Consider the following 25,525-nt stretch of genomic DNA (forward strand, 5'->3'; position numbering starts at 1 on the left):
TTGGTGCACGAGATGATGCCCAACCAACTAAGCCACACTGGCCAGGACTGTTACTTTTTTTTTTTTTAAAGAAGGGAGGAGAGAAAGGAAGTGAAAGAGGAAAGATATATTTTTTAATATATGTATTTTAATTCTCACCTGAGTATGTGTTTATTGATTTTAGAGAGAAAGAAAGGGAGAGAGAGAGAGAGAGAGAGAGAGAGAGAGAGAGAGAGAGAGAGAGAGAGAGAAACATTGATGTGAGAGAAAAATATCAATTGGTTCCCTCCTGTATGTGCCCTGACCGGGGATCAAACCCACAACCTAGGTATGTGCCCTGACTGGGAATCGAACCCACAAACTTTTTGGTGTATGGGACGATGCTCCAACGCTTGTTGCTTTTGATCAGGGCTTCTGCCTTCTTGACCCATTGTGGCACAGAACAATGGATCCTAGGAAGGAAAGGAACCAGAAGTGTGTGGCCACTTGGCCAGCCAAGTAGGGCAGTTATTCACATGTAAGCTGAGTCTTTTAGCATGGAACAGAGCAGAAAGTGTCCTTGTCAAGGAGCCTGGCTATTAGTCAGAAACTAGCGGTGTGTTCTCCATGAGGACAGGGGTAAGTGTTTGGTTATGTCAAAACACACACTTTTATCAAAGAGCTATTTATATGGCACATGGTCAATGGCTATCTTTTCTTTGATCTGTGATACATACCTGGCCTTTATAATAAGGTTCCACAACTCAAGTTTTAACTCTTCACTATGAAAAAAAGAGGTGTAACTTCTTAAGAGCTCACAATGTCAGTAAAACTTTTGGCAAGCTGATATAAAATATTAAATTTTACAATAAAATTTCACGAGGCCACCCAGGAGCACCTCCAAATAATTGAATTCATTAATTCAGCATTTCTCTTGTGACTTACAAATAACTGCTTTTTAAACTGGAATGTGCTCTGCTTCCTGTTCATAATAATAACATAGCATTTTCTCCCATAAAATGTGTGATCCATCAAATCTTAGACACCCAATAAAATGAGTCCTTCCACAGCATGTAGATTTCCTTGGGAGAGACTCAGAATGGTAGAACTCAAACACATTTGTAAAACTGACTGTGTGAGATGGGCTAAGCTCCTTCCCTGCGAATAACATTTCTAACCACCTTTAGGGGACTGTAGACACTGAGCTGCTTCTTTCAGTTTTCCCATGCTTCCCCTCTCTTAGCACTCTTGACCGAAGACATGTGTCTGTAGCCAGGGTCAAAGGCCCAGGAGTGACCGAAGATGAGAGTGCTGCTGGTGAGGGCAGAATGGTGATGGCAGGAAGATTGGGATGGAAGAGACCCAGTGTGTTAAGTGACCGGGCCTGTTTTTTTTATTTTTATTTGATGAGAACTTCTGGCCCAAAAAAACACCATATAACCCCATCTCCTATTTCCTTAGATATGAGATATTTAAAAGAAATCAAAATCATATTCCAGAGAAAGCAAATTCTATAGATAATCTGGACTAGCCCTGTGACAGACAGCTTTGTCTCTTGCTGTTCTAGAAGTGCCAGTGAAGACTTGATTTCATACCTTTTTCTTCTGTTCTGTTTGGAAGCGTTTCTGGTCTTTCAGGAGGTATCTTTTTAATTTCATGTTTTCTCTCAGTGGTACCTAAGGGGAAAAGGATAGCAGTGATCAGAAAATATTTTCTCTAATTTATTAGACACACCAGCATTTTTAATATTTATTAGGAACAGCAAAGTTAATAGATTTTTTCCCTAGGCTGAGTGCTGCTGTTACTTGGCAAACACAAGTTGCTAAGAAACAGAGCAGAAGCCAGTTCTGTCCTATGTGATTAAGTTTGCCTGCCTATACATCCTTAATTTATAAGAACACCACTAATATTTTATAATATTTAGGTCTGACGCCCCTAGGCATCAAAATAGTCACAGGAAATTCTTGGGTGCAGGTGGAGAATGTGTATAAATAAATAAGGAAGTCAATCTTCAAAATATGCAAATAAGGGGATATTGTGCTCTATACATAAAAAGGAATTTCACAGGGACCTGGGTTCCACTTTGTAGCAGTTTTAAAATACGGCTTCAAAGGGTTCACTACCCCTATCATTAAGGGGTAATGTTTATGTCCCCTGTTTGGAATATGGGTGAGCTTGTGACTGCTTCAACCAGTGGCCGATGCAATACCATATAATTTCCAAGGTTATGTCCTAAAAGGCCATGTAGCTTCTTCTTTTTTTTTTTTAATATATTTTATTGATATTTCACAGAGAGGAAGGGAGAGGGATAGAGAGCTAGAAACATCGATGAGAGAGAAACATCGATCAGCTGCCTCCTGCACAGCTCCCACTGAGGATGTGCCTGCAACCAAGGTACATGCCCTTGACCGGAATCGAACCCGGGACCTTTCAGTCCGCAGGCCGACGCTCTATCCACTGAGCCAAACCGGTTTCGGCAAGCTTATTCTTTTTTAAAAAATATATTTTATTGATATTTTACAGAGAGGAAGGGAGAGGGACAGAGAGCTAGAAACATCGATGAGAGAGAAACATCGAACAGCTGCCTCCTGCACACTTCCCACTGGGGATGTGCCCGCAACCAAGGTACATGCCCTTGACCGGAATCGAATCCGGGACCCCTCAGTCCGCAGGCCGACGCTCTATCCGCTGAGCCAAACCGGTTTCGGCAGCTTATGCTTTACTTGTTAGAATATTGAACCTCCATGTAAGAATGAATTGCTCTGAGGCCATCATGCTGCAGAGGCCACATGTAGGCCAGATATAGTCACTCTGGCCTACAGCCCTGGCTGAGCCCAGCCTTCCAGCTACCCATGCCAAAGGGAGCCAGACATGAGAGTGAAGCAGTCATCTTCAAAGTGGATCAGCCAGCCTCAGCTAGTCCAGAATTCCCAGCTGATGTCCCAGACATCATGGAGAAGAGAGACAAGACACCCTGGCCATGCCCTGTTCAAATTCCTGACCCCCAAATTCGTGGGCATAGGAAGATTGTTGTTTTACGCTGCCGAATTTGGGGTGGTTTGCTATACAGCAGTAGTAACTAGAACATATTTTTAAGTGGAGAGATGTGCAGAGATGTGGTAGTTCTCCCTAAGTCCTTTCATTTTGTGTCTGAATCCCTCAAGTATTACTTTTCCCCAAATGCATCAAGTAGCATTTCATCTTTTTTAAAATATATTTTATTGACTTTTTACAGAGAGGAAGGGAGAAGGATAGAGAGTTAGAAATATCGATGAGAGAGAAACATTGATCAGCTGCCTCCTGCACACCCCCTACTGGGGATGTGCCCGCAACCAAGGTACATGCCCTTGACGGGCATCAAACCTGGAACCCTTCAGTCCTCAGGCCTACGCTCTATCCACTGAGCCAAACCAGTTAGGGCTAGCATTTCATCTTTACCCATGTTGACTGCAGTGACTCCTTCCCCCGGTATTTTCATCAGTGTCAGTAACTTCAGGCACGTAAGAATGCTTGAAAAGTAGCTAACACATGAAACCGATCACTCACAAGCACTCCTCTGACTTATGGACTTGGCTGAGTGCTTGACAATTCCTTACATGACCAGCCTTATGGATGGGTGCTTGGTACTAAAATCTCAATTATATATAGCATAAGAAGCCAAAAGAATTTTTAAAAATTCACTGAACAAACACTTTACCTAAATCTCCTTAATGACTCTCTACAAATTAAACACTGTATCTGATTTCTGTCCATTCCATATAGGATTTTTTTTGTGTCAAATGATCAAACACAAGGAAAGTTGATGATGGGGAAAATATGAATATCTACCTCCCCATTACAAAGTAGTTCCCAAGATCATTCAGCAGGATAAATGAGCAACAATAATCTAGGAAGATTAAATGTCATCTTGCTTTGCCCTCAGAGATCCAGCATAACCTTGGTAAAATTGTTTCAAAAGGATAAGAATTTGTCTATCATGCTACAATCTAGTCTCCTAATGATAATGAAGAAGTCCAGCATCATTCCCAGAGATACAGGAGGAACTGACAATCCTACTACCATGAAGAATCCAATCCTAGTTACCTTCTAGGCTACCTGAGCCTTGGACCACTCAACTCATCAACTTGGCCTCTCATCTGTCACCAAGGCCTCTACGGAAAAGGGTCTTCAGAGACAAGAAAATCAATAACCTGCTTTAATTTCAGCACAATAAAATAGTTATCCAGCCAGAACCACTAGGTGGCAAAACTAAACTGCTCAATGCAGAGGAGGATGGGGGCAGAGCAGAGATGTAATTAACATCCCATTTTGGGGCTTAATCTCTATAATGCTCAACTATGCTGAATGGAATGAAAATGGAATTTGGGGTCAACGTGATTTTTCTACCCAAGCTGGTGAGCCAAAAGAACTTTAAAAAAAATCCCTCCTAAAAAGTCTGTGAATAACCAATCTAGAAATTTATTCATATTTTAAATGCTACAGAAATACCATAATTATTGAGTGTGTAGAACTAAAAATACCCTACTCTTCTTCTGTTTTAGTTGCTAATTTTTAAAATGCCACTTACCTACTTATTCATGGAGGAATTTCTCTCCATAATTAGTTTTTAACAATTATAAAGAGTTCTATTGGGAAATATGAATTATCAGCTTTATATATGATACTTCATCATGCAACAAGTTACCCAATGTCTGACATCAAGTCTTCACATATTATTCAACTTTAATATCTGAACTGCACAGAAAAAGTGAATTAGACGCTTCAAGATTAAAAAAAATCACGAGGAAAAATATTTATTGATAGGAAAATTTTTTTTTGTTGGGGGGTAAGTGAAGTAAGTGCAAATTTTGGTTAACTACATGGGACAGACACTGAAAATTCAGTGCCACTATCATGTACGTTGACACTGTGACCTGTGGAAAGCGATCCCTTCCAAGCTGATCCTCGATCTGGCAAGCATAGGTGAAGGAGGACAATTTGGTTCTGCTAGCCTCAAAAGCTATTTATTAAACCAATAAAAACAAAGCAGACAAAAACTGGTTTATTCCAAAGCCAAGTCTTTCTGGTTGTTCGCTTTGGGAGGTTAGAATTTTTCTTCTTCTTTTTTTGCTGTATCAGGGATACATTTTAATGATATGTTTATATATTTTTTAGGAAAAACAGTAGTTATTTAAAACTCCCTGTTGAGACCAAATCATTACTTCCCAATTTGGCATCCTGTGGCATTTGAATCTAAGAATCTTGAGTTCTACCAAGGACACTGCAAATACACGCAGAGAATTACGCACATCGTGTTGATGGAACAGAAAGGTACCTTACCTGCCCCTTGTTTGATGACAGGAGCGGATGGAGGAGGTGGCTTCTTGGGTCTCTGAAAAAGTAATCAAAATGATACCATATGAGATTGTTGGCGAGGCTGGCCTCTCACATAAGGCCCACAGACAGTGTTTTCTAGATGTAGTGTGGACAGTCTAGAGAAGTTCTCAAAAAAAAAAAAAGAGCAATTCTCTCTCTAGGGATGTTAGCACCTTTAAACAAACACTAAAATATATTCAGTCTGCAAAACAAAACTCTGATGGACAAATGAAATACCATTTCCCCCTTTCTAAAATTGTAACAGCCTTCTGGAAAAGCTCAGCTCAGCAAAAAATGGCCTGAAACCAGCAAGCACAATGGTTCTCCTACGCTGAAAACGCATTTGCAATTAAGATTTAATCTGCTGAATAACCAAGTGATTCAAAAAGAGTCACTGGGGTGGCTTTAAATCAGATCTTCTCTGGATGTGAGATCTTCAACAAAATTCAGGCTCAGGACCTGGTGCAACTGGGTGGGGTTCTAAGCCTGTTGCCCCTTTCCCTCCCAAGGCTGCCAGCAAGGACCTCCTCAGACCAGCTGTACGCTGGAAACTGGAATGGAGTGTCTTTGCCTATCAGTCACTTGTTTTACTCTCAAATCTTGTCACTCTATAGGTGACAGAGGTAGCAATGCATTCAATGGCATACATTCCTGAACCGGTTTTAGAGTATCTCCCTGCTCACCAGGATTGACTGTAGGAGAGAGATGGTCAGGTAGAGACCAGCAAATGAACCTGCCCATCCTCAGCTCTTTATTAGGTGGGTGATTTAACCAAGTTACCCCTGAGTAATGGAGGGCAAGGGGTGGGGCTTCAGAATCTGTCATTAAAAATTAGGGCTCTTTGCCCTGGCTGGTTTTGCTCAGTGGCTAGAGCGTCAGCCCAAGGACCCAAGGGTCTCTGGTTCCATTCTCAGTCAAGGGCATGTACTTGGTTGCAGGTTGAACCCCAGCCCCGGTCAGGGTGCCCAGGAGGCAACCAGCTGATGTGTTTCTCACATTGATGTTTCTCTTTCTCCCCCTCCTCCCTCCCTCTCACACTCTGTAAAAAAATATCTTCGGTGAGGACTAAAAATAAAAATCCTGGCTCTTTCAGTTAATTAGCATGGACACTGGGCAAGTGACGTCACTTAGCTAACCCTTCTCATCTGTAAAATGGCAATGATATTACCTCCCTTTTAAAGAGAAGGCAATTTCAAAGCAGAGGGAGTCAGTAAGCACTGCCTTGTTTAATTCTCAGAAAACTCCATAAGTAGTGATATTATTATGCCCATTTTGGAGATGAAATAATTGAGGCTTAGAGAGATGAAGGCATTTCCCCAAGTCACCAGGCTATTAAATGGAGTAAGGGACTAGAAGTCTAGCCTAGAACTGTCTGACCCACAGAATGCTCTTAATCACTATGTAGGGACCATCCTGCCAGAGAGCATCCACAAGACAAACTATCACGTCTGTAAACCACACACAGTCTACAAACGCACAAGGAGCTGTAGTTTGTTAAAGATGAAAAAAAAAAAAAAAAGCCACACAACCAGAACGGGTATCAAATTGCAGCTACAGCATGAGCTTAACTAGGTTATAATGCACACAGAAAAAGAATGGAAAACAAGAAATTTATAGTAGTGATCTCTAGAATTACGAGTGCATACATGCGTGTGTTTCCTTAATATTTTTTCTGTCTTGTCTACATGCATACAGATTTTATTATTTTAAAAAGAAAGTTACTCAAAGGCCACCTCTTCTTGCACATAGGTTCCCCTCATGGATGTTCCAGTTCACAGATCTTACACTACTCTTTCCCCTTTTGCCAGCTCCTTCTAGATCTCTACCCCAACTCCTTCTTTTTTCTGTCTTTGTATAAATTAGACCGGGGACAGCTGTGTGTTAACCTAATAAAGTTAACGTTGAAGCTCTGCCAATTACCCTTCCTTTACCTCAAGATCTGAGTAATTTCTTATTCACGAAACTGCCAACACCCTGTGGCCTAATTCTTCCCAGCCAAGCCCCGACAAAGCCTACCCCGCAGAAGTCTTCCTCACCTTCTGTTGGTTTAAAAACTTTTATAACCAACTTCACATGAGCCTCGTCTTGCTGAGGCCGTTCCCCCAGCAACCCTGCCTTAAACCACAGGGCCCCAAATTAAAAAAAGACAACTGCAAGTCATCATATTTTCCCGAGATGACTTGCAAAGAACAAAAACCTTGAGTGTTGTGTCACCTTTGGTATGTAGCAGACATGAAATGTGACAGGGCAGAGCAGAGGGGCACCAAGGGAATTGTTGGGCTAACAGCGTGTGAAAAGTGTGCTTGTGGCAAGTGCACGCTTGAATGTGGCAGAGGAAGGAGGCAGAGGTGTGAGGTTTTGTTTGGAGCCCTGGCAGCTGCGGAGGCAGGTGGGGCAGTTTTGAAAGGAAGGAGCAGTTTGTGAGCTGTCTGTCTTGCATCCACTACACTTGATCAATGCTGGCCAGATGCCTGATTTGCTTAGTAGCAGAGTAGGTTTACAGGTTGTCCTTTTTGTTTTCCTTGACTGACTTCACTCCAATTCCATCAAACTTAGCCTTCTTGCCTCCTTCAGTGAGAAATGACGACACATTTTCAAATAAGATGTCTTTCAAGGTCATTTTAAACAAAAATCAGGGTCAGGGTTCCATGTAGCTCTAGACCAACCCCCAAATAATTGATGAAGAATTGTACATGAGCCTACATTGATTTTTTTTTTATTCTTGTAATGTAATGCAATGGGAAGATAGGGCAGTGATAACTGAAAGGCAGGCTGGGTAAATCTGTAGCCAAATGTGACAGAAATTCATCATAGGAGTTCACAATTCTCATATAAAAAGACATAAGCTTATCACTTAGTTAATTTCCCCCAAAATGTCCAATTGTGACTGGATAAAGAAGATGGGACTACAGGGCCGTCCAGGTTAAGCAGTAGGTCAACATTTTCTCTGTGGGGTTTACCAGTGTTAACCTCTAAGTGTGCAGACAGAAACATCTTCAACTCAGGTGAGTATTTTAAGTCATGGATTTTTATTCTATTTAGTCTCTTTATTCCCCCCTCCCCATGGTGAAAGTAAAGCACTCCAACTCCAAACTCAGGTGGCTTCAGCCTGTTCAATTTGCAGGTAGATGCTGAAAACAGAGGACCTTAGGGCTATGCTGAGGCCTAGAGGGGCATATCAACAGCTAGGTGGTAGCCAAAGTGGGCCCAGAGCTCACTTCTCTCAATGTCCAGACTGTAGCAATTCATTAAAAAAGAGCCAACATAAAAATGTTCAGAACAAAATCAATGAGCCAACATCTTCTGATTTAGGGGATCACATAATACCTCCCGAGGTCTTCACGTAATACAGTGCACATAGGCCTGTGTTTAGAGCTGTTGGCTTGGACAGAGAAACAACAAACAACATTCTTCAGTACTGTATAATAACTAGATTCAATTTCTTACCATTATTACCAGGAAGGAAATAGATCTGAATGTTGAGTGAAGATAGCAGGAAGGCAAGTTTTGCTTCCTGCCGAGGGATTTCAGAATTGACTCTGCCCCTTGTTTGGCAAGTCTGGCCAGTCCCAAATGAAAGAGCTCATCATCTGGCTCAACCATCCTCCCTGGCAGGAATTTTCATTCGCCACTTGGCCTCTTGAGCCAGTCTACCTTAAACAATCTGGCCCCACACATTTTGGGGGTCTTTTGTTAGAGGAATATGGTAAGGTTCTGAAAGCAAATTTTAGCTTGATTTGGGGCCTTGAGAAGTCCACCTCCAGGCATTTGGCTAAGTTCTCTGGAGGTGTCTGTGTTTGAGGCTGGAGAGGGTGATACAAATGGATAGTTCCTGACCAGGGTACCCCTCATGGAAGTTTCTCCTCTGCCCTTTTCTCCCCTCTTCCCGGTGGATTGACAATACATTTGAGGCGTGCAGCTGGGGCAATACTCGGGATTACAGTGTCTATAACTGCCCCTCTGCACCCTACAGAGTCTCCAACACAGGAGATCCTGAGGAGCCACCACAGAACCTGCTCTTGGTGGGGTCTCTCTAGAGTTTCCTCTCCTTAGCCTCTGGCCTGGTGGTCTATATCCATTGTTGCCCCCTTCGCTGGCCCCTCCAGATTGCTGGCCTACCTATTGGGTAGTCACCTAGGCTTTGGTATTAAGCTTCTCCCTAAGTTACTCTCTCAGTTCAATCCTTGGCTCACTCCTTTGCTCTACCCACCCCACCCTGAAAATGATACCTCAACTCCATGCCCAGACCTCATGTCTGGATGGAAGGACTTGGACCCCCCTTTGTCTGGGAAGAGAAATCTAACAAAGATCTCAGCTTCCCACTTCCTCTTCTTTCTTACTAGTATAGGAGGGAGTAGCAAGTAGTAGAAGAGAGACAGAGGAGGAAAGGTACACCTTGTCACGAAATGACCAAAGGACAAAGGATTTCTGATTGCAACCATGTACCATGCATGCTGCTATGGACTGAATGCTTGTCTACTGAATGAATCCCAAATTCATATGTTGAAACCTAATCCTCAATGTGCTCGTGTGTAGAGTAGTTCATTCAGGTGGAGACCTCATGAATGGGACTGGTGCCCTTATAAAAGAGACCCCAGAGAACTCCCTTAACTCTTCCACCATGTAAGGATACAGTGAGAGGATACCTGTCTATGAACCAGGAAGTGGGCCTGCACCAGATGCCAAATCTGCTAGCACCTTAATCTTGGACTTCCCAGTTTTCAGACTGTGAGAAATAAATTTATGTTGTTTATAAGCCACTGAGTCTATGGTATTCTGTTATAGCAGCCCAAATGGACTAAGACACATGAAGGAGAAGTTCAGGGCATTGGCTTTGCTTTCAAGGAGAATACAGTTCAGGTGAAGTGATGAGAGACAACCACCTCAGGCAAGAGTATAGTGAATGAGGGGCTCAACTGGGAGAGTACAGGATGCAAGTACAAATGGAGAAGACAGAAGGAGCACCATCCAGGACACTTCAGGGAAGCTCAGTTAGGACTCCATCATTAGGCCATGCTTAGGTGACATTAATGCCTTGACAATCCCCACCTCTGCAGGTGAAAGTATCCAGGAAACTAAATGTACAGACAAATAATATTATAGGTTAATTTTTCCACACTGCTGGTTATTAGAAGCACATATTTGTTTCTTTTTGGATGACTAAATACAGGGAAATAATTTATTGGACATCATTGAAAATTGGAAAGAATAGTGGTTCTCAAAAGGCTGAAAAACATGACTAAGAGCAAAGAAATTTTTGACTGAGAACAGTTCCATAAACTGAGTTGTCAGATGATAGGGGCTAAGGTAAGGAGCCTAAGAACTGGGAAAAGAGAGTGCAGTCCGAGTTAAGCCAGCAAAATTCACCCATGGTGGATTAGCCATTATGTGAATCAATGAAGGAACTTCCTTTCCTGTAAAAGTTGGAACCTGCAAAACTCCTGCTGAGTGATCTAGAGCAATCTTAAGAGTTGCAGTTGAGCCAAAACCGATTTGGCTCAGTGGATAGAGCGTCGGCCTGCGGACTGAACGGTCCCAGGTTCGATTCCGGTCAAGGGCATGTACCTTGGTTGCGGGCACGTCCCCAGTGGGGGGCGTGCAGGAGGCAGCTGACTGATGTTTCTCTCTCATCGATGTTTCTAGCTCTCTATCTCTCTCCCTTCCTCTCTGTAAAAAAATTAATAAAATATATTTTAAAAAAAAGAGTTGCAGTTGAGTAGAAGGATCTTAAGGTTGGCACTCAATTGTAATTGTGAACATGGTACCTACTTGACTGTACCACGATGTGTCTGAAAATTGATATTGAATAGGAAGGATCTGGTCAGGCATGAAAACAAAAAAATGGAGAATTGCCGAGGCCAATGGTGCAGTGCTCTTGCAAGCATCATGTGGGTTTAGCTGAATTCAACACAGAGTTCCCTTGGCAAACCTTTCCCTCTGGTGCTTGAGGGGGCCTCAAGCTATACTTGTGAGGGCCTACATGAGAACAACTAGCTCCTCTTTCTTTCAGTCATTGCTCTCCAAGAAAGCACCAAGTAAATGATGGTTTTCTGTAGAATCTGGTTTCTAAGGAATCAGGCCCATAGGGAACAAATGCCCAAGGCAGGCAGATCCATGTGTTCCAGATGGGCTGATGTTCTGTTCTTGTTGTAATCTGTAAGCTGGCAGTCTGGTCCTGAGTAAGTCTCTGTGAGTTGGCAAATGTGAGCGTGCATCAGTCATGGACATGCTTAAATATCTTTGAAGGTGGGTTTCTGTGTCCCTGGGACTAAGAGGCAGACCCTACTCCTCTGTTAAACATTAACTAAGGAAACTCTTGAAACTTTAGCAACACCCCAGTTCCTGACATGGCAAAACTCAGAAGAGCCCTCCAAATCAATGCATGTTAGAACTGTAACATCCTCTGGTGATTTTCAAGTGTTTCTCTTAAAAGGACTGAGGCCTGAGACTTTCTTAAAACACTATCTTTCAGAAACATCTTTCAGAAAACCTCTTCTAATTCAATGACAGTGGGAAGTTGTTTCTGCTGTTCTTGAGAGCCCACGGTCCCCGTTTTCCTTCAGTAATAATGAAAGAGCACTGCTTCATTAGAGCTCTCAGAACATTGAATCTTTCCATTCTGATATTCAGTTTTACTGTCAAGGCTCAAAATAAACAGACAGCCATTGAATTTAGGTTCTCTGGTAAATAGCCTACATAATCACTCTAAAATATGCACCAACAGATCAGCGGCTGCACCAACAGATCAGTGGATGCTCTCCGGGAATATCTTGAGGAAAAGCCCCATAGTGTCACTCTCTGAAAGAAAGACTGTCAAGAATTCCAGAAGGCCCTGTGGTAACCACTCCAGCAGAAAGTATACTAGCCTTGTAGGGATGCTTCAGTGATGCCTACTGCTTCAAGAGGTCTGCTGTTGAATAAATGCTGTTTGCTGCTGTCTACCCTAATCACCACAGATCATCTTCTTTTCTGGGTGAATGACTACAACCCCAGCCACTGGCAAGACAAGATGACATCTGCTGAAACTAGTGGCAGAACAGTGTTTCAGACTCTGTCATTCACATAGTGCCTTTGTGTTAATGATGCTAATCATCTTTACATAGTTGACTCAGCAAACAACAGCCTCATCTCCAGTCATGTCGTCATCATGAACTCACCAATACTCGGGGTGCAGCAATAAAGGCTGGTATAACAACCAATGCCAAGCTGGTTCACTGGTTTTATAGGCCAGAAAAGATGAAAAAGGATACAATACTTGGAATTTTCTAAAAGCTAAATGTCACATTATACAATCACTTCTCAGCTGTAGGTATTACTTTGTCTGACAGATATGGCTACTGTTTCTCTAAAATTGAGTGTTCTGCTTCTTAGGGACAAGATTAAAAGATATATCAAAGAGATTTTGGCTGCCTGTCTCAGGTTGGAGAGATGCCCATGGGGTCCCAAAAAGTATGCATGCCTCAACAAGCAAGCCAAGATGAGTCTACTCATCACTGACAATGTCACTCTTTCTGTGGAAATCTTCCCTTAATACCTTATATAACAAAGCAGGGCTTTTATTTATTTTTTTTTTATTTATTTATTTTTTTATATATTTTATTGATTTTTTACAGAGAGGAAGGAAGAGGGATAGAGAGTTAGAAACATCGATGAGAGAGAAACATCGATCAGCTGCCTCCTGCACACCTCCCACTGGGGATGTGCCCGCAACCAAGTTACGTGCCCTTGACCGGAATCGAACCCGGGACCCCTCGGTCCACAGGCTGACGCTCTATCCACTGAGCCAAACCGGTTTTGGCAAAGCAGGGCTTTTAGAAAAGTATACCATGGAGCCTCTCTCACCTGAGTGAATTTATTGCTCCACTAAAATATAACTGGGAACTAGAAGGCTGAGTGCCATCATGTGGGCAACCAGAGGCTTTTCCTATTTATTAAAAGGATGATCCAGACTTTATCTTAGCCTTCAAAATGATATTACCTCAATCAGAACCAAGAAGGTGGCAAATGTCTAATAGGACAGCATACTTGCTCATTCCTTAGCCAAAGAGATAAGAATCACCATGAAGGTCTTGGCATTTAAATGCTTCAGGGTGTGACCACCTTCTACCAGGCTTGCAAAGATCAGTTGCTCTAGCCCAGTGGTCAGCAAACTCATTAGTCAACAGAGCCAAATATCAACAATACAACGATTGAAATTTCTTTTGAGAGCTGAAAACCGACTTCTGAGCATGGGCCACGAAGTTTCAATCGCACTGTACGTGCACACCCGCACGTGGTATTTTGTGGAAGAGCCACACTCAAGGGGCCAAAGAGCCGCATGTGGCTCACGAGCCACAGTTTGCCGACCACTGCCCTAGCCAGTTTGGCTCAATGGATAAAGCATTGACCTGCAGATTGAAGGGTCATGGGTTTGATTCAGATCAAGGGCATGTACCTCGGTTGCAGGCCCAATCCCCAGTCCTGGGCATGTGGGGGAGGCAACCAATTAATGTGTATCTCTTACATTGATGTTTCTCTCTCTCTCCGTGTCAATCCCCCCTCTCTTCCACTCTTTCTAAATATCAATGGAAAAATATCCTCGGGTGAGGATTAAAAAAATAAAGATAGGTGATAAGGGTGAGACAAGCAGTCTACATGACCCTCTTGCCTCTACTCCCTAATAGAGGCCCACCTCAGTGTCCTTTTAGAAAAATGTGACAGGTTTCTACAGCCCTGAATAGAAGACCTACTGCTCAATTCTAAGTGCACAAGGGCATGAACCGTGTGTACTCTTTATTTCCCATCAGCCAGCACAGAGGCCAGCCCAGAGAAGGAACCCAACAAATACAGAGTAAATATATGAACATAAAACATAATTGTCATAAAGCAGATCCTGAAAAATGTAAGAAATAACAAAGATTATGCTATTCGTGCCCACTTGTCTCTATAAATATATTTTATAAAGCACCGTATTTCTTTGTAAAGACTATAAAAATTCTTAGATTCATTGGGATTCCCAGGGAATTCACTAAGATACCAACAATAATTCTGTGTTGACTTGACCAGCTGAAGTAAAAAGAACCAGAGTCAGATTTCTATCATTACTGCACAGTTTTAGCTGGAGCCTTCCCACATTTGTAGTAATAATAATTGCAAAGACTTGGAATAGTTCACATGTATGGGACATTTACCAAGTATCAGGTGCTGTGCTAAGAAATTCATATGCATCATCTCAGATAATCTTCTCAAGAGTTCAACAGGGTAGGTACAAATTTTCTCGCAATTTTATAGATGATAATATTGAGGCTTAGAGATATTTAGTAAGTTGACCTTGAACTGAACAAGTAAGTGACAGAGCCAGGATTCAAGCCCATGTCTATCAGATGCTACAGTCTAGAGTCACAACCACTATACTCTATAAATGTTTGCCAAACTTCATTTCTGTGTCTTATTGTTTCAAAACATTTACTATCTAGTTGTGACTAAGTGTTAGCATCTGTTTTTGTCAGGGATGATTCTGTCAACTGATACCCACCACTGTGATCAACTGTCATCAGTAAAAAAGGCTCAAGTGAGTTTGCTTGATGGAAAATTTCTTTACAGCATGGTGAGCTCTTCTCTGTTCTGTGAATTTATGCCCCTCCTAAAATATGTCTGGGAACTGGAAAGTGGGGCTGTTATCACTTAAACAGATACCTGCTCCTATACCAGCACGTCCAACACTAATTTGCAAACAGATCACCTGAGGATCTTGTTAAAATGCAGGTTCTGATGTACCAGGTCTAGGGTGTGGTCTGAGTATTTCTAAAAAGCTACTGGTAATGCTGATCAAGTGTGGTCCATGGACCAGCAATAAGTATCAAGGATCTAGAAAACACTAGAAAGTAGAATCTAGATTCTCTCAACCCCAAACTTAATTCCAAGAGAGAATAATAGGTGTGGAACAGAACATCCTTCAGCTAAATAATAAAAGAAAGTAAGCTAGAAAAAGCCTAAAGGGCATGACAAACAAATCTAACAATCTGCAGGGCATAATCTTGGTGGGCATTGACACCATCTAGCTTCTTAAACAATTACATCCATTCATATAAGCAGCACCTACACCATCAATGTTGTTTAGTATCCTTGGTAACCAATCCTCCAGCATTGTAGCTATCCTTTCCAAACCTTAGCTCCATGGGAATGGTGATGGGTCAAGTCAAGTTCATGGTCCAGTAACAAAGCCCTCAGGGGCATGAAGAGGGGCCTCAGTAAAGAAGAAGTCATGTGAAAGCCTGAGCAAAGAGCCCTGAGGTGCAGAACAGGATGAGTAAGACCCAATCGCTGACCCCTTATAATGTAGAGTGCTTCTAACTTTTTAACATTTCTTGTTACATGATCAGCAGAGAAACAATACACCTGAAGTGAGGCAAGCAAAGATGGACTGGCTTGTTTAAACAACAGCATCATATAACAGGACTCCACAAAGAGAAACCACAGATCAGAGGTATGTATATATACATATGTGGATGTGTGTGTATACATGTCCATATATGTGCATATACATACACAGAATATAAGATTAGCAGGCCTCACTCTGCAGCCTTAGCTTCACAATGTGTTTTTCAGCCACTTCCACAATATTAGCCACTTCACCACCCGCGAGGACCTGCTACATGAATACTGGCAGTCCACTTACCAAATGGACCCCCCAAGTGTTCTTGCCATTTATTTGGTGCTTAAATGTGCAGGTATTATACCCAGTGCTTTACATACATTATCTTGTTTATTCATGCAACAAACCTATAATAGGGATCACTGTTTCCAGCCAACAGATGAGGAAACTGAGATCAAAGCCACGAAGACTTACATTCCCCTCCTTTTCAAAGTCAGGTGGAAGCAACTTCACGAAGTTATCAGGGAACACTCCTCGTCTGCCGTTGAGCTCTCCTTCCCACCAGCCTACATCGATGCAATCCTAGGAAACAGGAGAGCAGAGAGTGAGAAATAGGGCAAGCATGCTCCAGAGAGATCTGACATCCCTTTTAGAGAGATCAGAGGCCCTTTCCTTGAGGCCACTATCCATGCAACAATGGTTACTAAGACGAAGTCAGCACAAACCCCAATGTCAGATGGGAGAACAAAAGCTTAAGTGTGCTAGAGCTTCTGGCTGGGACTCAAAACCCACTGCTGCTTTTAGATGCCCTGAATCAAAAATATTTTTTTCCCCTTTAAATATTTTGGAATATATGTTTTTTCTTCATTTTCATTTTACTGAAATAAAAATATTTCATTAACTTCAAACGTGCTTTAGAAAACATCACATGCACAAATATCCTCTTTGATTAGCTGGTAGCAAAGTGTGTTGAAATTCAAGAGGGCTTTCTGACAGGTAGCCAAGCATAAGAAAACTTATACTTTCCACAAGCTCATTAACGCACCACTGTCCTTCACCTTCTCCTTTCTATGTTGATGAGACACAGCTGTCAACATGAAAAGCCTTTCCCCCACCTTATAGAATTGTTTGCTTACTAAATTAATGAGTAAATCTATTTTATCTTCCAGATCAAACCTGCTTCCCCTTGAGTAATCCCTATTCTGTTCATTCACTGGTCAAACATTTATTGAGTGCCTACTCTGTACCAGGTGCTAGGGAGAGAACAAGAGCCAGCCTTTGGCAAACTTTCATCCTGAGCCTAACGGCCTCATGGCTCTCCTTATGCCACAGAATCACGTCTATTTTTCTCCATAACCAATTGGTTGGAAATCTGATTTGTTCTAGTTTATAACCTATCTCACATTTTTCTTCTGGGTCCAATTCCACTTCTACCGCTTTAATCCAAGGCTCTCCTGGCCTGCTGTAAATCTCCTCACTTGGGCATTTCTTCCTGCCCAGTGTATATAAAATACACACACCACTGTCAAGCGCACATCCTTCAGTAAAAATGTGATCCTCAGACTGTATCAACAACTTCCAGCTAAAGTCCAAAATGAATGAAGGCTTTAAAAAAAATACTAGGAACACAGAGGACTTTTAAAGTTACATCTGAAGCAGGAAATGCTCAAGAAAGTGAGGAGATCATGCTTAGGGCTCATGGAGAGACCTACTCATAGTCCTCCACAATACCAGGGCCAGGAGGGCTCAAACAGCAGATGTGCAGCTGGCTTTGGACTTGGCTGTCGGGCCCTGGAAGTCCATGACTTATGTAAACTCACTTGTGCCTTGCTAGATCATACATTCCAGCAAGGTGAGGAACACATGTCACTTTTCACCATTATACCTCCAGTCCATTGCACAATGCCAGAAAGAATAAATATTTGTGGAATCAGTGAAGACTCTTTCTAATCCTGAGTTCTGTGATCTCCTGCTATTTAATACTTGGACTGCTGCAGGACAAGATAGCCTCCGCATACCTTAACTCATGATGATTCTACACAAGTTAACATAAAGCCCACCTCAGGTGAGAAGTGATCACCAGCATCCCTTCCCCCAATAATTTCTGTTACAGGGATAAACTGAACTTTCAGAAGAGAATATGGGTTTTAGAAATGGGCCCTTAATCACAGACCAAATACCAGTCCCAACCAACACTGCAAAAGAGACACTTGAAGCAATCAAGTTCATATTTACCCAGAACAATACAAGATTCAAAAGACTTCCAACATGAGAGCATGCTTATCTTCCTTGGAAAATGACAATGAGAAGTCCAGGTAAGTATTCTGGTCCTGACCTCATCACATCCCCTCAACAATCTAGCATCAGTCCCCAAAGAATGGATTCATGAACAGGGATGGTGGTGGTAGGATGTGATGATGGCTTCCGAGGCTCTTCTAACCCTGAGATGTTATGTCATGAACAATACCAGAAAAGTTTATGGGGCTGGAATTTGTTTAATACTAATTGTTAGAAATTGTTTTAGCTATGAGGATCTGCTTCTGAGAAAATGCCTGGCACATTTTTTCCTCCTCTTTCTCTGGACAAGTCCTTCTCATCTTCAAAACCCACTTGAAACTGACCTTTAGGAAGGTGACTATGATGAATGATTTATCTTTTCTCTAACATTCTATGTTAATTTGCACTTCATGATATTCAATTCAACAGACAGCTATTAAATGCAAAGTATGCTTAGGTTGCTCTGTAGGCACTGAACATTAAACATGCAGAGAACATGATCCTTAAACCCAGAGAGTTTAGAGATTTATATGAAAGACAGACACATGATATTATACAAGGTCCTTTTTGGTAAACCCATATTAACAAGAGATCTGGTACCAAAGAGTAGGGAATCATTAATAGCTTTTCAAAAAATCTTAAATCATTTCATGTGTGAAGGGTTTGCTTATGTGAGGACTGGACTTGCCTTCACAATCATTTCTGATCATTTAATAGAGAATTATGCCCACAAAAGTCACTCAAATACTGTGTAGTACTACATTTCTTCATATATATATATATAAAATATTAGAGGCCCTGTGCACAAAATTCCTGCATGGGGGGGGGGGGGAGGGTTGTCCCTCAGCCCGGCCTGCACCTCTTCAATCAGGGACCCCTCGGGGGATGTCCAACTGCTGGTTTAGGCCAGATCCCACAGGGACATCCCTCTCACAATCCAGGACCACTGGCTCCTAACCATTCACCTGCCTGCCTGCCTAATGCCCCCTTACTGCCCTCCCCTGCCAGCCTGGTCACTCCCAACTGCCCACCCCTGCAGGCCTGGTCACCCCCATCTGCCCTCCCCTGTAGGCCAGTTTGCCCCCAACTGTCCTCCTCTACTGGCCTGGTCACTTCCAACTGTCCTCCCTTGCTGGCCTGGTCACCCCCAACTGCCCTCCCCTGCCGACCTGATCTCACCCCCAACTGCCCTCCCTGCCAGCGTAGTCGCCCCCAACTGCCCTTCCCTGCCAGCCTGATTGCCCCCAACTGTTTTCCCCTGTCAGCCTAGTCACCCCCAACTGTCCTCCCCTGCTGGCCTGATTGCCCCTAACCCCCTGCCAGCCTTATCTCACCCCTAACTGCTCTCCCCTGCCAACCTGATCTCGTCCCCAACTGCCCTCCCCTGCCAGCCTAGTCGCCCCCAACTGCCCTTCCCTGCCAGCCTGATTGCCCCCAACTGCCTGCCCCTGTCAGCCTGGTCACCCCCAACTGCCCTTCCCTGCTGGCCTGATTGCCCCTAACCCCCTGCCAGCCTTATCTCACCCCTAACTTCTCTCCCCTGCGGGCCTGATCACCCCTAACTGCCTCTGCCTCAGCCCCTACCACCATGGCTTTGTCCAGAAGGAAGTCGGACATCCAGAAGATGGCCGGTCAACCCAGTCTAATTAGCATATTACCCTTTTATTAGTATAGATTATATAAGATAGGGTTGCTTAAATGGGGAGAAAAGCCTTTTTCATCAGGAGAAGATGCTCTTGGCAGACAAAAATACATAACCCCTATATCTGGACTGATAGCCAGCCATATGGACTATACTGCCAAAGCGGTCATTAAAAAATTGAACTGCTTTCTTACACCTTAAACCAAACAGCTGTTGCCCTTAAAACCCCTCCTCAGCCCCTACCTTAGGTTCTGCCTTCGCAGTTCACCCAGATTTGGTTCTGATTGGTCAGTTTCTATGCCAGTCAGTGTCAAAAGCTCCACCTCCTAGGCAGTCATTGGCTCCTCTGGGAAATCCAGAATGGCCCTGCCTTCACCAGCCCTTCAGTCACACCCCCATTCCGCTACTGGGTGTATCACTGGCCGCTCTGAGAAGCTGTACCTCAGGTCTGTGCTGGTGGCAATTTTGAATTCTCATCACTGACCTAACCTTCTTACAGTGCAAGCTCTGTGAAGGCAAGCATTTGTCATGTTCATTATTAGTTCACTCATAGACTTTACCTGTGTCTATGCATCTATGCTAGCACTGCATGGTGACCGGTCAAACAGTTGTTTTGGTCATCATGGTCACTGCCTATATATATATATATATATATATATATATATATATATATATCACACACACACACACACACACACACACACACACACACTAGAGGCCTGATGCACAAAATTCATGCAAGAGTAGGCCTTCCTTCCCCCGGCTGCCAGCACCGGCTTCCCTCTGGCACCTGGGACCCGGGCTTCCCTCTGGCTGCCAAAAGCTCCACCTCCTAGGCAGTGGAGCAGGACCCAGGCTTCCCTTGCAGCCCTGGCTTCGTTCAGAAGGTCATCCGGAAGGATGTCCAGTCTAATTAGCATATTATGCTTTTATTAATACAGATATATATTACAGAGAAGAATGAGAGAGAGAGAAACTGCAGTGATTGAGAGAGAATCATTGATCAGCTCCTTCCTACAAGCCCCCTACTGGGGATCCAACCCATAACCCAGGCATGTGCCCTGACTGAAGTGAACCATGACCTCCTGGTTCATAGGTCAATGCTCAACCACTGAGCATACCAGCTGGGCTGCTATACATTTCTTTTTAAAGGTGATTTGACTTTGGGTGGGTAAACACACAATGTAATATACAGATGATGTATCATAGAATTGTACACTTGAAGGTCATATAAATTGAAACCCCAATAAATTTACTTTTTAAAAAAGGCTTTTTTTCAAACTTTCTGAATGGTGCAAATCCATGCTTTGCCTTAGGCTTATGCAAACAGTAACCCAAGAATCACTGTAATGAAGCCTTTTGCTTTGTTTGTGGGAGAAAATAATGAAATTGTAATAAGCAAAAGCATATTCAGAATAACTTTAGTGCCAATGCATGCCTACAGGGGAAAACAGTGCATATCAGATTATAGTTATTATATCTCCCATCAATGGGGAATGGCTCAAATTGCTCATATATACTTTGCTTTTTGGGGAAAACACTAACAGTGCTAATTATTGTGTAATTCAAGGTAAGAGAGGGAAAGAACAAGACAAAACACAATCTACTTGTTCTGATTAGTATAAGAACAAACACAAGGCTCGTAGATGAGATAAGTACGTTTAAAAAAAAAAAAGAAAACTGAGTGGTTGAGTGTCGCCCTATGAAGCAGGAGGTCACGGTTCGATTCCAGGTTAGTGCACATGCCCAAGTTGCAGTCTCGATCCCCAGTGTGGGGCATGCAGGAGGCAGCCGATTAATGATTCTCTCTCATCACTGATGTTTCTATCTCTCTCCCTTTCCCTTCCGCTCTGAAATAAAAGAAAATGTATTTTTTAAAAAATAAAATCTCCAATGTGACAGAATACAAAGAAAAGTGAAAATGGGAGCCTGCTGCAGGACAGAAAACAGCTGCAGGTCAAGGTGCCGACAGTGGGATGGAGACTTACAGAGAACCAAGGCATCATTTTTCTAGCAAAAGAAGCTAATTTAAAGGAAACAGAAACAATTTTGATAGCAAAATGAGAAGTGAAAATAAGTCCTCCTCCACAAACCAGACAAAACAACTAGCCTTTGATGGCAGAGATGAAGAGAGAATTATTAGTAAAAGGGCTGTGCTTCCCGTAATGTAAAAGCACAGCAAATTCAATTTATTTACTGAGCATGTGAAATATGCAGGACGGGAGAGGAATTCAAGGGTAAAAATAAAATCATCGTATCCTCATGGGGCTCCCAAGCTCAGAGCCTAGTGGGAGATGCAGACACAGTGAATCAATATGGCACAGAAACACTGACAAGAGTGCTAGGTTGGATTTCAAAACAAGTGGGACCCAGAGAAGCTGGGCAGCCTGGAAGGAAAGAATGAGGGCAAGAACTGAGATGATGAGAAGGGTCAAAGCAAGATCACCAAGTGTGAAGAGAGGGAAGACAGTGGGAAGTGGGTCACAGAACAAAATATTCAAGAATCGGTGCTTAGAGTCCTGGCTGGTGTGGCTCAGTGGATTGTCATCCCATGCACCAAAAGGTCGCTGGTTTGATTCCTGGTCAGGGCACATGCCCAGGTTGCAGGCTCGATCTCCAGAAGGGGGTGTGCAGGAGACAGCCAATCAATTATTATCTCTCATCGCTGATGTTTCTATCTCTCATTCATGGAGAAAGTGAGTGCTGTATGATTTTGGTGTGGCTGTTAAGTGAGTCGTGGAGTGCCCAGAGGGGGTCTCACGCCCTCAGCATCGCACCAGCAACATGGAAAGCGCTGTTTAATATTTACTAATGAACACCTTCTGCATGGAGCTTCAGGGGGGCTGTTGAGAGAAAGCTCTATGGAAGCCAGAACCCAGGAGCACTCAGCTCTGCCTTTGCTTGTTAACACCTCCCCAAGAGATGCAATTATTCTGCTTGGCTGGGATTTCTGCTCAGAATTTCCAGCATCCCCATAAGTCGGTTACTAAAGCGGCTCATCAGTACACAGTTTATGAGGTAACAGGGAGAAAAAGAAAGCTATGGTCTATCTCAGTGTCAGCAAAAATGCCTGGCAGATCACAATTAATGAGGGAAGCTGAGGAGACAGTCCTGGGGATAAGCCCACTCAAGAATATGTTACAGTCCAAATGTCAACATCCTTGGATCATGGAGGCTTAGGCAATCATTAACTGTTTTTGTGACTTGTAAAAAAAAAAAAAATCCTGACTTTTGTTGGGCAATAACATACAAGTTTTGCTATACTAATTTCCGATTTTCTCATTTTACATATTGTAAAACTGGTAACAAAAGAAATGGATGAGTAACACACAAAAATCAGTAATCAAGCTTTCTTTTGGTCATGCCAATATTAACTGAAAAATGTATTGATGCATAAAAACTGTGCAAACGGTCCCTGCCTTTCGATGATTCAACTTAAGATTTTTTACTTTACAATGGTGCAAAGACGATATGCATTCAGTAGAAAACATACTTGAAATTTTGACCTTTTCCCAGGCTAGCGTTATGTGGTGTGATACTCTCTCGTGATGCTGGGCTGCAGTAGAACTGCAGCTCCCAGTCAGCCATGTGATCATGAGGGTGAACAACCAATACTGTACAGCAGGGGTCCTCAAGCTTTTTAAACAGGGGCCAGTTCACTGTCCCTCAGACCGTTGGAGGGCCGGACTATAGTTTAAAAAAAAACTATGGACAAATTCCTATGCGCACTGCGGGCCCGGGACGAGTCGGCTGCTAAGCAGGACAGGCAGCGGCACCCGGCGGGCCAGATAAATGTCCTCGGTGGGCCGCATGTGGCCCGCGGGCCGGAGTTTGAGGACGCCTGTGTGTACAGTGTAGTCATTGTGTTAGGTGATTTTTCCCAAATGTAGAGTAATATAATTGTTCTGAGCATGGATAAGGTAGGCTAAGCTAGGCTAGGATGTTCCATAGATTAGGTATATTAGATGCATTTTCAACTTAAGATATTTTCAACTCATAATGGTTTTATCAGGATGTAATTTCATCATAAGTTGAGGAGCACTTGTATTCAGAAATGCCCTCATGTCTTTCATAGGCTACTCATACTATCCCTTGCATTTTCCTGCTTCTTCATACATCTAATAATTTGTGATTGTATATTCTTTAACAACTAGGTATGCTATATTGTTGACAGACTGGATTTTATTGCCTTCCTTGCAAGAGTGTTGAGTTTTGTTATGGTGGGCAGGTTACTTGCAGATCAGCTTCACTTGTCAAGGCGTGGCTTTAGGCTTTGTTAGGATAGTTCTAGTGGAGTGCTATTCCTATGGCTGCCCTTTCTTGGTTCCCAACTGAATACCAGGCATTTTCAGCAAGGTTTTCCTATCCTGCTTGGACAGAACTCCAATCTCTCCCATCACTGGTGACGTCCGAGATAGCCGCTCACATCACAGTTCACCCCCAATCACTGAATTTATTTTCTGCCAGGCCTGGTGGAGTCTTGCCCTATTGATATATAACTTAACATTTGGTCAAAGATTCAAAGGACAACTATAAACAGACGTCTGGGGTTCTTTTCTGTGTACAGCTTGCTACTTTGCAATTCCCACCCTGAAAATTCCAGCTACCTTGCTAGCCCTGAATTATATTTGTTTCCTCTATCCAGTTTGTCTTCTGCTCTCTGTTTGGGCTTTACTACTCTGTGCTACAAATTTAAAAATACCCCCAGGCAAAAAACAAGGTTGATGTGGAGCTCACTTTATGCTTCTCTTCTCTCAAGGATCACATCCCTGTACTGAGTATTGTCCAATGCCTAAAAACAACTGTTTTATGTATTTTGTACAATTTTGAAGTTGTCCATGGCAGGCAGGTAAGTCTAATAACCTTTACTCCATCATGGCCACAACCAGAAGTTATGTTCTCACTTAAAAAATCATTTCTTTAATTAGAATGAATTTATTTTGTTCTAGATATAATAGGACTTTATGCTCTATCTTTAAAAGTCTGAGCTATTTCAAGGTCTAATTCCCAAAAGATGTCCTAGAGAAAGAATTTCTGAAATGAAGATGCATGCAGAGGTTTTTAATTATCCTGGAGTTTCCTTTACTAGTCATATGTACCCTTCTCTAACAAGGAAGGTGAACAATTCCCAAAGGAAAGTAGTCATTGTTAAACATCTTTATATGGAAAAGTTAAATACGTACAGTAAATTAGTGGCTCCCAATCCTTTGTAGATAATGGCACACATATAAAATGACAATATTTTGATGACAAACTGCTGAAGGCCAAACACTGTTAGAGGTCGTCAGCCCAGAGGGGGAGTCCAACCACCTAAGGCCCTTCCCATCCACCCTGAAGAGCTGAGGGGATCACTGTCCTACACTCCTACAAGCCACTCCTAGCACATGGGTTAGGAAATGCTACAGAAGTAACCTTTGAGTCCAAATGTCACTAACGAAGAAATAAGGAAAAAAAAACCTGAAACCAAATCTCAGGCCCTACCCAGAAAGAGAACAGAGCTTTCTTCCACAGGTGTTAGGAGAGGCAGGCAGGCAGGAATCAGGAAGGCCTGAATGGATTTTCACAGACCATACAGACCAGATGTCTCAAAAGGCCTCAGTGTTCATACTGTTTCCCACTCAGAAAAAGATGCTTCTTTCTGGAGCCTCTTCAGAGAACAGCACCCAACAGTTATTGCCATATTAGCTCAACTCCAAGTTCACCATTCATATTGGGCATCTCCTGGAATTGTGGGACATGGCCATATAGTTTGTAGACAACAATAGATAAGAATGCTTACTCATTTCATTATCACATTTGCAGCTTAAACAATCTTAAGTCTCAGGAAATGTTTTTGCTTCTAGAATTTTTATAATAATAGAATGAAAGACTTTCTACCCCCATTAAATCACTTCAAAAATCAGTAAGCATGAGAAAAGGAAGTGTTTGTAGAGAGGGCC

At 42.7% G+C, this 25,525-nt stretch overlaps 1 protein-coding gene across 15 annotated transcripts in view; it reads right to left on the bottom strand.

The window, feature by feature from the left end:
- SH3KBP1 (SH3 domain containing kinase binding protein 1) overlaps positions 1 to 25,525 on the bottom strand; it is a gene marked incomplete at both ends in the record, with an annotated part of 338,781 nt that overhangs the window by 57,921 nt on the left and 255,335 nt on the right. For all 15 annotated transcript variants that reach the window (XM_080652031.1, XM_080652040.1, XM_080652036.1 and 12 more), the window contains 3 exons: positions 1,554 to 1,634; positions 5,278 to 5,329; positions 16,142 to 16,249. In XM_080652031.1, the coding sequence (XP_080508157.1) occupies positions 1,554 to 1,634; positions 5,278 to 5,329; positions 16,142 to 16,249 (241 nt within the window). The remainder of the gene's footprint in view (positions 1 to 1,553; positions 1,635 to 5,277; positions 5,330 to 16,141; positions 16,250 to 25,525) is intronic.

The sequence above is a fragment of the Plecotus auritus genome (assembly GCF_963455305.1).
Source record: "Plecotus auritus genome assembly, chromosome: X".
Classification (NCBI taxonomy): Eukaryota; Metazoa; Chordata; class Mammalia; order Chiroptera; family Vespertilionidae; genus Plecotus; species Plecotus auritus.